Here is a 12,980-nt window from a genome sequence, read left to right as displayed (position 1 = left end):
AGTATTTACCGTCTAAATCACAATATTTTCTTATTGACATTACCTTCATGGTTTTAGACAGCTGAGTCTAAAACGGCTGAGACCAAAATTGAGTATTCTCTATTTTTTTTACAGGAAATACCTGCAGATCACATATTTTCATCATGAACTCATTGTTTTTATTTTTTATTCTTACCTAGATGGAGAGCACCCATGAAAATTAATGGAGTTCTAGAGCGCTATTTATTGTACATTTCAACTATGGAACATGAGTTTGGTGACAGAAATATTGTGTACAACAGCTCAGAACTTTTCCACGATTACACTGTACACCACCTTACCCCTGGAACCAACTACTTCATGAGGCTTGCTGTAAGTTTAATTAAAAGATATATATATATATATATATATATATATATATATATATATATATATATATATATATATATATATATATATATATATATATATATATATATATACAGTACTGTGCAAAAGTTTTAGGCAGGTGTGAAAAAAATGCTGTAAAGTAAGAATGCTTTCAAAAATAGACATGTTAATAGTTTATATTTATCAATTAACAAAATGCAAAGTGAGTGAACAGAAGAAAAATCTACATCAAATCCATATTTGGTGTGACCACCCTTTGCCTTCAAAACAGCATCAATTCTTCTAGGTACACTTGCACAAAGTCAGGGATTTTGTAGGCATATAGTCAGGTGTATGATTAAACAATTATACCAAACAGGTGCTAATGATCATCAATTCAATATGTAGGTTGAAACACAATCATTAACTGAAACAGAAACAGCTGTGTAGGAGGAATAAAACTGGGTGAGGAACAGCCAAACTCAGCTAACAAGGTGAGGTTGCTGAAGACAGTTTACTGTCAAAAGTCATACACCATGGCAAGACTGAGCACAGCAACAAGACACAAGGTAGTTATACTGCATCAGCAAGGTCTTTCCCAGGCAGAAATTTCAAGGCAGACAGGAGTTTCCAGATGTGCTGTCCAAGCTCTTTTGAAGAAGCACAAAGAAACGGGCAACGTTGAGGACCGTAGACGCAGTGGTCGGCCAAGGAAACTTACTGCAGCAGATGAAAGACACATCATGCTTACTTCCCTTCACAATCGGAAGATGTCCAGCAATGCCATCAGCTCAGAATTGGCAGAAAACAGTGGGACCCTGGTACACCCATCTACTGTCCGGAGAAGTCTGGTCAGAAGTGGCCTTCATGGAAGACTTGCGGCCAAAAAGCCATACCTCTGACGTGGAAACAAGGCCAAGTGACTCAACTATGCACGAAAACACAGGAACTGGGGTGCAGAAAGAGAGCGGTACACGAATGAGTGTCTGCAGGCAACACTGAAGCATGGTGGAGGTTCCTTGCAAGTTTGGGGCTGCATTTCTGCAAATGGAGTTGGGGATTTGGTTAGAATTAATGGTCTCCTCAATGCTGAGAAGTACAGGCAGATACTTATCTATCATGCAATACCATCAGGGAGGCATCTGATTGGCCCCAAATTTATTCTGCAACATGACAACAACCCCAAACATACAGCGAAAGTCATTAAGAATTATCTTCAGCGTAAAGAAGAACAAGGAGTCCTGGAAGTGATGGTACGGCCCCCACAGAGCCCTGATGTCAACATCATCGAGTCTGTCTGGGATTACATGAAGAGAGAGAAGCAACTGAGGCTGCCTAAATCCACAGAAGAACTGTGGTTAGTTCTCCAAGATGTTTGGGCCAACCTACCTGCCGAGTTCCTTCAAAAACTGTGTGCAAGTGTACCTAGAAGAATTGATGCTGTTTTGAAGGCAAAGGGTGGTCACACCAAATATTGATTTGATGTAGATTTTTCTTCTGTTCACTCACTTTGCATTTTGTTAATTGATCAATATAAACTATTAACATGTCTATTTTTTAAAGCATTCTTACTTTACAGCATTTTTTCACACCTGCCTAAAACTTTTGCACAGTACTATATATATATATATATATATATATATATATATATATATATATATATATATACACACACACACACACACACACACACACACACACACACACACACACACACACACACACACACAAAAGCATTTTATTAAAATGTTATTTTCCATAACACTCTATAACTGCACATATATACAAATGTTACAGTAAAAGTTTGTATATTGTCAAATCTCCAGATTTACTGGTAAATGTCAACATTTTCCAAGTAAAGCTTAAATGTCAGAAATAAACATGATAGCTGTTTACTTCGGACATTTGCCAGTAAATCTCAAGAATAACCAAGTGCCTTTGGGTAAGGACTGACTGTCTTTCTATTCGGCTTCACCCATGTATGTAGGTGCCAACATGGCTGCTCCTAAATGATTTAATTTGGATTTAACTGAATATTGTTTTTCATCAAACTACAGCGTATTCAGAGTTTCCGTTAACCGGTACCAGCCAGAGACCGTTTCCAAAGCTTGTTGACTGGCAGAGACGGAAGCTTCAAGTCAGTCTGACTGGCAGCAAAACATGCCAGAGGCAGCTAGGAAATTATCGCTCTCAGTCAGCCCGTGCTCTTTTTCTTTTCATTGAAGAGAAATCTGCCAGTTTTATGCATAAACATATGTCTATGGTTGTGAGCCGATATGTGTCGTCAGACATTAACAGGGGCATTTTTAAAAAATGTTGCTTCAAATGCAGCTGCAAGTGCAAAAGAAACAGAACTGGGCGTGCCTGAAAAGCCAGAAGACATCAGCGCAATTGCAAAGAAAAGAAAGAGATCATACAACCCTGAGTGGGGAAAAAAAAGTTTGTGGGTACGACACAAAAATGTCGATGGTACTGACAAAATATTTTGCGCGTTTTGCATAAAAGCTGCACATAAAACTGGATTTATTGAAGGCTCGGTTAATATGCCGGTTTTTTCCCTGACGGCACACGCCAAGTGCAGCGACCATATTTTAGCTCTACTTGCACTGAAGCAGCAAGCTAGCATGAAAAAGCACAGCGATAAAGCAAGTCAAGCATCAAGCAGCAATCTGATTACTCAGCTGAAAGTTGTTTATCACATGGCACAAAAGGACATTCCAAGTCACCAGTTTAGAGAATAGGTATGCTAAAATAGCAATAACGTTTGAAAACAAATTATTTAACTTTTGTTTTATGTTTAATTAAAAATATGAATGCGAAAGGATTTACGTGTAATTTTGAATCTATTTGTGTGGTGACCGGTAAAATATTTTGTAACAGGTCACTCTGACAGGTTGTATTTTTTCCTAGCGGAAAAGTTGGTATTTGGAGCACAATACCCTTCAACACCATTGTGAATTATTTTAAACACAAATCTATTGGTTGTTCTATTTATGTGGATCACAATACTGTTCAGTACCATGTTGGACTAGTTTAAATTGCTCATTTGTGCATTACTGTAAGCCCATTGATGTTTATTTTTTGTTAATTGACATTTTTTATGCAGAAATATATTCTTCGACATTAATGATTCTTTTGTTAATTGACCATTTATATGCAAAAAGAATTACATTATTCAATGATATACCTGTGTTTTCCAATACGCTTCGGTAAATCATAAGATTAACCAGTAAATGTCCGAAAAGCAATATATTTCTTCATAATTTCTGACAGTTACCCCTTTACTTGGTAAATGTTGACAATTACCAGTAAAACTTAAGATTTACCAGATTCAAACTTTTACTGTAACATATATATTGTAGCGTATCTTGATTAACGCAGGCAGGCGTATCACACAGGGTGAAGCGATCCACACACAGGTGGAGGACCTGTGATCGCGAACCCGGGATCGCTCGCACTGAAGCACAGCGCAAATACTGCTGTAGAAAAGATCGCTCCTTTGCAAGGAGCGTATATCAGGCTTATTTCTTCGTGTGAGAGGTCCTGGTTTCGTGGCCGCCCTCCATCTGTATATGGATTGCCCCGCCCTGTGTGATGTGCCTGTCTGCATTAACTGAGATAAGCTATAGTATATATGAGCAATAAACCTGTATATCCGTTTGTGTAATGGGGGTCCGATGAATTGTATAACCAAGCCAGCGATTTGCTAAACAAATGCAGCACACATTCAGCACACATTCACTTATATATATATATATATATATATATATATATTATATATATATATATAATATATATATATATATATATATAGACTATTAAAATAAACTCAAAAGTGAGTTCCTCATGCACAGTAAATCCAAGATGGGCTTTTATTCAATAAAAGCATATTTTAATAGTTTTAAAAAAAAACCTTTCTGTTTAGATGTCTTTACGTTAGGTTAAAACTGATTAATAACATAGCTGATAATAATAATAGAAAGGTTGCTGCTGCGGCATGCAAGGCTGTGGTTGACCTGTGCAAGCTGAAAGCTTATTGGGACGAAGGTTTAGTTGTCTTTAGCTGGCTAAGTAGGAGCTAGCTTGTTGTTGCATTAAAATGTAGAAAACAATAGCCTGCAACTGTAAATATTTATAAATATGAATATATTAATGGATACACTTTCAAATACAGTTCGTCCACTCTTCGAAACTTGGTAACATATTTGTTTGAAGTATAAAAGTACAAGTAACATACACGATAAAAAAATAAATAAAATAATAACATAAAAAAATCTGTTCTTGTTCTCATATTGAATTCTTGAACGTCAGCAGCTCATTTGGCTACTCTGGATAAGTTGGAAAATGTGATATTGTTTGTCAGTATGTTTATTAGCACTATTATATATTTATTAAAAATACACAACTCCATACCCATTTTCAAAAGATTCTCAACCCCGGTGAATCCGCTGCTCCAGTGGTGACGCACCGGTGAATTTAACAACAGTTTGGTGAATCTGCTTTAACATTTTTCTGTTTTATACGGTCACTTAAAAATACAAATTCCAGTTTATTTTTTATAGTCCAACTTTAGGAGTTTTATAGTGACACACGTGCGCCTAAATTAAAATGTATGTTCTGCAAACACAAAACTTTGTGCGTTTGGTTCCTGTGACAGCTAGCTTTTAACAGCAGTGGTAATAGCAAACTCAGTTACAAACAAACACTTAATTAGGAAAATCCCAATAATGGTTCTATTTATTTCTCAGTTTTGACATTGAAAACAAAATTTGGGGCCATTTTTTTATATACATGCCATTTTTATATTGTAGTATTTGTGTTCATAGTTGCTAAACCATAATTTGTAACTTAATTTTAAATTACAAGCTTGCAATGTGTCAAGTTATATTGTGAATGATATACTAATTAATGATATTGAATATGACTGTTTATATTTATTCATTGCCTTTTTAAAAAATATTATACAGTGTTTTGCCGCAATTGCTATAAAAAACAATTAAAAAGCAATCCTGAATTAGAAGCAGTATAGTGCAATATGTAAACGGTTTCTATTGTAGAAAGCAAATGTTTCAAACAAGAGTTTAATTTTCCTTTTTACAATATATTGGTTAAATTACCTAAATGTTAACATTTTAAAACAATTACCTATGTTAAAAGGAAAAGGGGAAATAAGGGAAACTGCAGTGTATTAATATCTGTTGAAAGAATCAGATGTTTAATATTTATTGTTGTCAACATATTAACAAATTCAGATCATCTTCAGTATCATTATTTTCTTAATAGATGTTATTTAAATAATGTATGTTTGTAGGCTTGCAGTGGAGGTGGGTGCACAGTGAGCGAACCCATCATGGCCAGGACTGAAGAGAGCACACCAGAGAATGTACCTGCCCCGAACGCTCAGTCGTTTTTATCAGATTCCTTCAATATCTCCTGGACTGAGCCCGAGCGTCCGAATGGTAAGGGAACTCTTTTAGGTGTGAGTTAAAAACATGGTTAGTAAAGGTAAATTAATATTCTAAATGGCAGCTTATATGTAGTACTTCATTTTTAATGATCATTTTAGCACATGAAGTTCCTTAGATAACACCACTTTGTCTGCAGAGCGTGTTGTTAAAGTGGCTAAAAAGTGCTCCCTTTTGACTAATGTTGTGAACTGCAGCTTGATGCTTTTCTTACTTGTCCTATTAAATTATATACAGTTAATGCTTTCTTTTTTATGTGACATGGTGCTCACACAGTGCAAGGATTGCATTTTATAGATCTCTACAGAAAATATGTGCAAAAGCTGTAGTTTACACATAATGACAAAGTACAGGCTTGGGTATTGAGATGTGTTTGGATTGTATCAAATCATATGTGTGTTTTAAATGCCCATTTTTTTTACAAATATTTTAAAATAAACAGGTATGTATTCATTGTATTTTTTCTTACAAACAGATTTTTGGTTTGCATTTAGAAAAGTCAAAGTTGCTAAAAATGTGTTAAAACAAATTACACCAAACTACTGTATGTATGTGTAAATGGATTTGCAGTGTGAATTAAGAATATCCTTCATTGCAAGAAGCAGGCTTTTTGTACTCAACTTTTGACAAAAACCTTAACAGGTGGTTGCATAAACCCTGAGTAACACTGGTAGTACTATAACAAAGGTAACGTTCGGTATTTCAAGATTTTTGATAATCAGGGTCTGAAAGCAGCTGTTCCTTTTCTCATTTTAAAAACAAAAACAAGACTGTCCTCAAATTATGTTTCATATTTTGATTATTGATTGGGATTTCTTTATATATAAAATATTCAGGAAAAAAAAAATCCTTATTTTATGTAATACAAATTACTTGTTATAATTAAAAACATAATGCACCTGTGAATTAAATTGTGTGTGATACCAGGAACAGTTAGTATCTATCATTAAAAATCCCATGATGTGGTTACATCATAAATATTTTATGATTTTGTGATATTTATCCACCATCAATAACTTTATGCAAATGCTGTAATTAGTGCTATGCAAATGCTGTAATTAGGCTCAAGGGGCTGTGCCCTCCCAGTTTAGATCTAGTGCCCCCCCCGTTCAGATCCCAGATTGGATAAAAACTGTGACAAAACATTATTAAAAGTAAACACAACAATCTAACTCTAATATGTGTTATTTCTGGAAAAAATCACTTTTTAGACAATGCTAACGTCTTTATCTAGCACACATACATCAGTGTGGCGGAGTGTCCTGCCCCAGTGGCAAGGCTGTCAGCAGACATGCTGACAGGGCACAGGCTGATTCCTTCAGCCGGGGCATTTCCTCCTCCTGTTGCACCACTGGCAGCAGAAATGCTGACAACTGCGAGACAGCAGATGTGCTGACAGCACCAAGTCTGGCTCCTCCAACCCCAGCAAATCCACGGAGGTCAGCAGCAAACAACCTCCAGAGCAGGTATTTCCTGGCAATCGCGCAATGGCATCCCCAAGTGATGGCGAACAAGCATCCCCAGGCAATGGCGAACAGGGTTCTCCAGGCGACGGTGAACAGGGTTCTCCAGGTGACTGTGAACAGGCATTCCCATGCGTTGCAGGCATGGCAGCCCCATGCGTTGCAGGCATGGCAGCCCCAGGCGGTGCGGGACAGGCAACTCCAGGTGATGTGGGACAGGGCGGAAGTGGTCCCTCTGAAGGCGACGGCAGCAGCAGACCCTCGGGAGGCGATGGCAAGTGTGGACCCTCGGGAGGCAACGGCAGGAGGGGAGCCCCCGGCCAAGAAGGCAGCAACGGGAGCTCCACTTCTCCTGGTGATGGAGGCGGGAGCAGCATGTAGTCTCCCTCTAGCGGTGGAACTGGGAGCGGCAGGCAGTCCTCTCATGTCGGTGGAGGTGGGAGTGGCAGATAATCCTTCCATGGCCGTGGAGGCGGAAGTAGCAGGCAGTCTCCCAGCAGCGAAGGTGGGAGCAGCGGGTAGTCTCCCTTGGGGACTGGTGCGGCTCTCCCTAGGTCACGGGGAACTGATGCGGCTCTCCTTCAGTCGCTGGAGACGGCAGAGGGGATTCTTGCGCTGCGAACTGGTGCTCCTCCTTCTCCTCTTTATGAAAGATGGGGCAGTTGACCACAAAGTGGCCCCACTCCCCACAGGCAGTGCACCAGTTGACACGAGAGTCAATGGTTAACTGCATAACTTTGTTTTTTTAATTGGCCATGACTTTGTTGCTGGCGCTACAATGAGGGAAACTGCAATGCTTATATTTAAGTTTGCTTGGCTTGGGAAGTTGGCATGTGGCGGAGTGGGGTGGTGATATAATGGGTACAAATAGTACTGTTTTTATATTGGTGACATTTGTTCAGAGAGAATAGCTGGCAGTATGTGAGAGTGGCATTATAAAGGGGGATGGTATAAAGTGGGACAACTGTATATACAAAGGGGAGGGACACTCCGCCACAGTCATATATCTTCCACAGTTTCAGGTACAGTGTGTATCGCTGTTATGTGCATCGTTATCTGTAAAGTGTGGGTTACTTTATCAGCAAAATAAATCGTCGTTTTGACCAGTACCAATTCTGACAAGATTTTCTTACAACACCAACAAATAAATAAATCTCATTCTCTGTATGTTTTTTTATTCCCACCTGTGCATATCTAAGGATGAGCACATTTCTTAGGGACTGCTGCCATCTGTCAGTGAAAAACAAAACTGCAGGCTATAGTAGTACATAATCTGCTTATTGATTTAGTGTAGCACGTCGAAAAGACGTGAGAAACTTTGCAGATGCACAGAGAAACACCTGCACGCTATTCTCACGGGAGTGAAAAAGGAAGTATCTGGACTGCTCTTGAAATTAATTGCAACATGGTCCACAAAATTTTGCAGCTACTAGATGCTCCAAAATGCTACAGGCTGAACAAACTGACTAACGAACATGAAGATTATTGAATCAGAATTTGTGGTTGTGAATCTGTTTCTTCAAACACCGATGAACTCATCTGTGGGTGAAACATGGACTACCCAGTCAGTATTAAAGGAGTTCACCAGTGCCCTGGTAGCAATGCCAGGTGTTACAGCACTAAAGTTTCCTTCTGTCTTTGGAACTTTGACAGCAATGTGTGAAAATTCTTTCTTCACACCCCAGTGTGCTGGCCATACACAGATGAAGCATGCTTCACGTCCTCAAATATCAGCTCATTCACCTTGCATTTGAAGCAGACTTAACCTGCAAGTTTTGCGACGAATGGAAGGAGACAGTAATGAGTAAAATTCATTCAAGAGAGTAGATGTCAGTTACAGCTGTACTGACCTTCTAGAAGGCTGGTAAGTTTAAGCATTTTTTAAACTTATTCTGCTACGTAGTTGTTAATAACGAATAATGGGCCATACTTAGAATAACAGTATAGCACCAACAAAGCAGTAGTACTCTGTACATGGTTTAACTTTATGAGTTTTCTTATTACTTATTATTAGTGTGGCACTTGGAGCTGTGTGGGTGTTTAACAGTATCATGCGGTCATAGTATTTATTTATTTATTGATTTATTTGTTGTCATCAGTATTACATGGGGGGGGTTTGATGAACCAAGGGGGACGTCATGTGTGAGACACTCTGGCGCCGGACCTGTATATATATATATATATAATATATATATATATATATATATATATATATATATATATATATATATATATATATAATGAGAAATCATGGTCCGTAACATGCAGGCAACTTTTTACACAAAGGAAATGTCACACTTACATCCTGTGTTGCTAATGCAGGAATGAGATGCCTTCTCATCAGCTCTAGCCAATCAGTGATTGTCTTTCTTGTTGCTAGACGTTTCTTTACCTATGGTAATTGTGTGCACTTGTGGCAGAGTAAAAGCTCTGCCGGTGCACGGGTGTGTGTGTGGGAAACATTGTGTGGCGGAGAGTGGTTAAATTCCTCCCTGCAAAAACACGGGGGTAAAAAATGTGTATAAAAAGGGTGATCACAGGTATTGGTTTAGAATTGTGATGGTGAAGGTGTGGGGCGGTGCTGGACTGTGTTTTGTTGTTTTGTGTAGCACATAAATAAATGCACATGAGAGCATAAACTGCAGCATTCTGGTCTCTGAGTCTCCTAGCTGACGCTACCCGTTCACATATGGTGTCAGGTAGGATAGTGGCCCTGCAACTCAGAGACAGAAGGGCAGGTTTATTTGAGGGAAAATAATTGAAAAGGGAAAATGGAGAAAAGAAGCATGGATGGGAAAACGCTTTCATGGTACCTTGCCTGTGGAGAACCTGGGCACTACACAAGGTACTACCCCTTTCCACCTGCCCAAAAGGCTCCATGTTGCATCGCCTGTTTGTAGTTTGGGTACCTCCCAGACGTGTGCCCCTACAAAGACCCCCTCTGGTGGGAGGCCTACAGGTGTGATGAGGTGAGCATGGTGGAGGAATGACTCCTCTGGGGAGAAATTCAACCCCTTTCTAAGGAGCAGTGTCCCATTCAGTGATGGCATGGTTCCATATGGTAACGCACAAGGCAGCTTCTTGGCTTAGCCTTGTAGCATTCCAGTGGTTCTGAAAAATTATGCTGTGATCTGTGCGGGCAATCCTTATATGTCCTTGTGGGTCACAGGCAGTGCATGAAGCTTTGATATGTCTGTTAGGGTTCAGGGCCTTTAGGAGGTAAACACCCATACTGTAATGGTTACATTTCTATTTCAGGGAGCCGATGTGCTTTCTGCTATCACTTTCTGTGTTACAACCAGGATGCAACAGTTTATATATAGTTGCACTTGAAATATCTATATCCTGAAATAAAATGAAAAAGTAAATAACCAAAATATGTGAATCACCATGAAACTGGGACCAGTGACAGTATTAATAATATTGATAACCGTTAAGAAATTGATTTTAAAGCATGGATTAATTTTTGATTGAAGCCTCCAGAGTTGTATGAATGAAGTAGTGATCCCCAGTATTTTTGAAAGTTCTTATTTACATTGGATGTCTTAAGAATTATGACTTTTTGTGAGAAGCTTTGCATGTAAGTTTAGATAGTCGAAAGGAGTTAAATAGAAAAGTGTGATCTGGTTTTGAATCAATAGACAAAATCTATCAAGATAAATTTTTTTAGTAAAATGTATAGAGCAAATACATAGGAGCTAGGCTCCTCCCCATTCTGTCCCATCAATAATGTCTGCTAATCTCCCTATTTAAACCCAGTCATGTCCTTGTTCTCTGTTTTGTGTTTTTGGTTTTCCACCATCCTCCCACCCTCCTCCACTCTGCCTTTCTCCTCCACTATGCTGCTCCAACTGCTGCTCCGCCTCTTCAACGCTCCCTCTGGGGGTAAGTGAAGCTCACTTCCCAACCTTAGAGGCCCAGCCTTGCTGCCCTCGTCCTCTGCCAGAAAGGTTTTCCGCAAGCCAGAGTGAACCCCCTCCTAACTCTCTCGTGGCTTCCCATTCTTTACCCTCTAGGTTACCCTTGGGGGAAGTAACTGTTGCCTCTTAGCCTTGGAGGCCGATCGGTTCGGTCTCACCTCTGCGATGGCGGCTCTCCGTGAACCAAGGGGAAACTCTGTGCTTACTAAATCACAAAGCACTCCTCTCCTATTCTCAATTCCAGAGGTTCTTCCTCCACGCAGCCCTTGCTTCTCCGCAGGGTGTCTTGGAAGTATTTAATCTATGATCACAAATTTAAATATGTAGTAAATTAGGCAATGTCAAAACCTTCTAGACTAGTCCTTACAAGACTTACTTAGTTCTCTTTATTTTTTTACACAGGTATCATCACCAGCTATGGATTGTACATGAATGGAGTACTGGTTCAAAATTCATCGAATCTTGATTTTCACGTCAGTGGTCTTGCTCCATGGAGTCTCCATACATTCAGAGTCCAGGCTTGTACAGCCAAAGGCTGTGCCTTGGGTCTCTTGGTGAGTGCAACTATTAACATTATGTTAATATACAGGATGTCAGATGGCAATGGATGTCATAAAGGTGATCGATTCAGTCTGGTCAATACAGCCCACCTCTGGTAGCATTTGACATTTTAAATAAATGCCATTCAAGAGTTGTTAGCGATTTGACAGGCCATATTTGGGCAGATTTCCAATCTGTGCATAGATGTAGTCAAAGTTCTGCAGATGCAGCAAATGTTTTAAGAGAAGCATACACTAAATTTCTGTCAGCTTAACTGATCTTAGGCTGAATTGTCATTGTTGCTAAGACAAAAATGTAATTATAAAGTAGGCTGGTCACTCTGCAATCCTAATTTGAAAATGTTGAATTTTGCTTATCTCAACAAGATGAATTATGTCCATATTAAACAGTTCATGCAGTTGCACGTACTGTACAGGTGTTAGAAATCAGGCCTTTATTCTTAGAACCGTACTGCCCCATCAGTTGATCCCTCAAGTTTCCCCACCCCACTAAGAATTGTCCATTCTGAATAAAAGTATATAGACTGTATAACTTACACCATATAAATCTGCTGAGTAAGAAAGGAATACAGTATTATGACACAAAGGTTTTTGTTCTAAATATCCTTGCACTCATCTACTGTAACTGTTTTAATGTATGTAATGGTGCTTCTTATCTTGTTTAATGAACCGACGTTTCCCCACAAATAACAGCTGTGCAAATGCATGTTTATCAGTCATTTTAAATCAATGGCAAACCTGTAAGTGATTTTGGAAAAAAGCTTTGAAGCCCAATCCTTTTTGAACAAAGAAAATATAAGATCCAGTAAAGGCTCTCATGTAATTAATGTTATCAAATTCAAGAATACTAATCTAAATGTCCTACCTTCATCAATTAACAAATAAACAGGGATTTCATAACCACTGTTTTAATTCATGAAATTAAAATCAATTAATCGTTTCAGTATGTGCAAAATAGTGCTGTACGGCTTTTGTCAAGATCTAGGAAGCATGAGCATATATCGCCAATCTTAGCATCATTATATTGGCTACCAATAAAATTCGGAATAAACTACAAGATCGTGATGCTGATATTTGAGGCTTTGCATGGTCTTGGCCCATCATATGCCAGGGACATGCTTAACCTTTATTTGCCACAGCGGAACCTGCAGTCTGCTAATGACTCTAATCTACTTGTGCCAAAGACAAGGCTGCACACTATGGGCGAACTGGCTTTTTGCTCGA

The 12,980-nt window shown here is 39.0% G+C and overlaps 1 protein-coding gene across 1 annotated transcript in view; it reads left to right on the top strand.

The window, feature by feature from the left end:
- The window catches only part of ush2a (Usher syndrome 2A (autosomal recessive, mild)), a 378,004-nt gene that overhangs the window by 185,452 nt on the left and 179,572 nt on the right, over positions 1–12,980 (top strand). The window contains exons 35-37 of the mRNA XM_041252711.1: positions 180–351; positions 5,660–5,807; positions 11,599–11,750. Coding sequence (XP_041108645.1) covers positions 180–351; positions 5,660–5,807; positions 11,599–11,750 — 472 coding nt within the window. The remainder of the gene's footprint in view (positions 1–179; positions 352–5,659; positions 5,808–11,598; positions 11,751–12,980) is intronic.

This window comes from Polyodon spathula, chromosome 6, assembly GCF_017654505.1.
Source record: "Polyodon spathula isolate WHYD16114869_AA chromosome 6, ASM1765450v1, whole genome shotgun sequence".
In the NCBI taxonomy this organism is placed as follows: Eukaryota; Metazoa; Chordata; class Actinopteri; order Acipenseriformes; family Polyodontidae; genus Polyodon; species Polyodon spathula.
The sequence above is the reverse complement of the archived record's forward strand: the minus strand, read 5'-3'. Positions and strand labels throughout refer to the sequence as shown.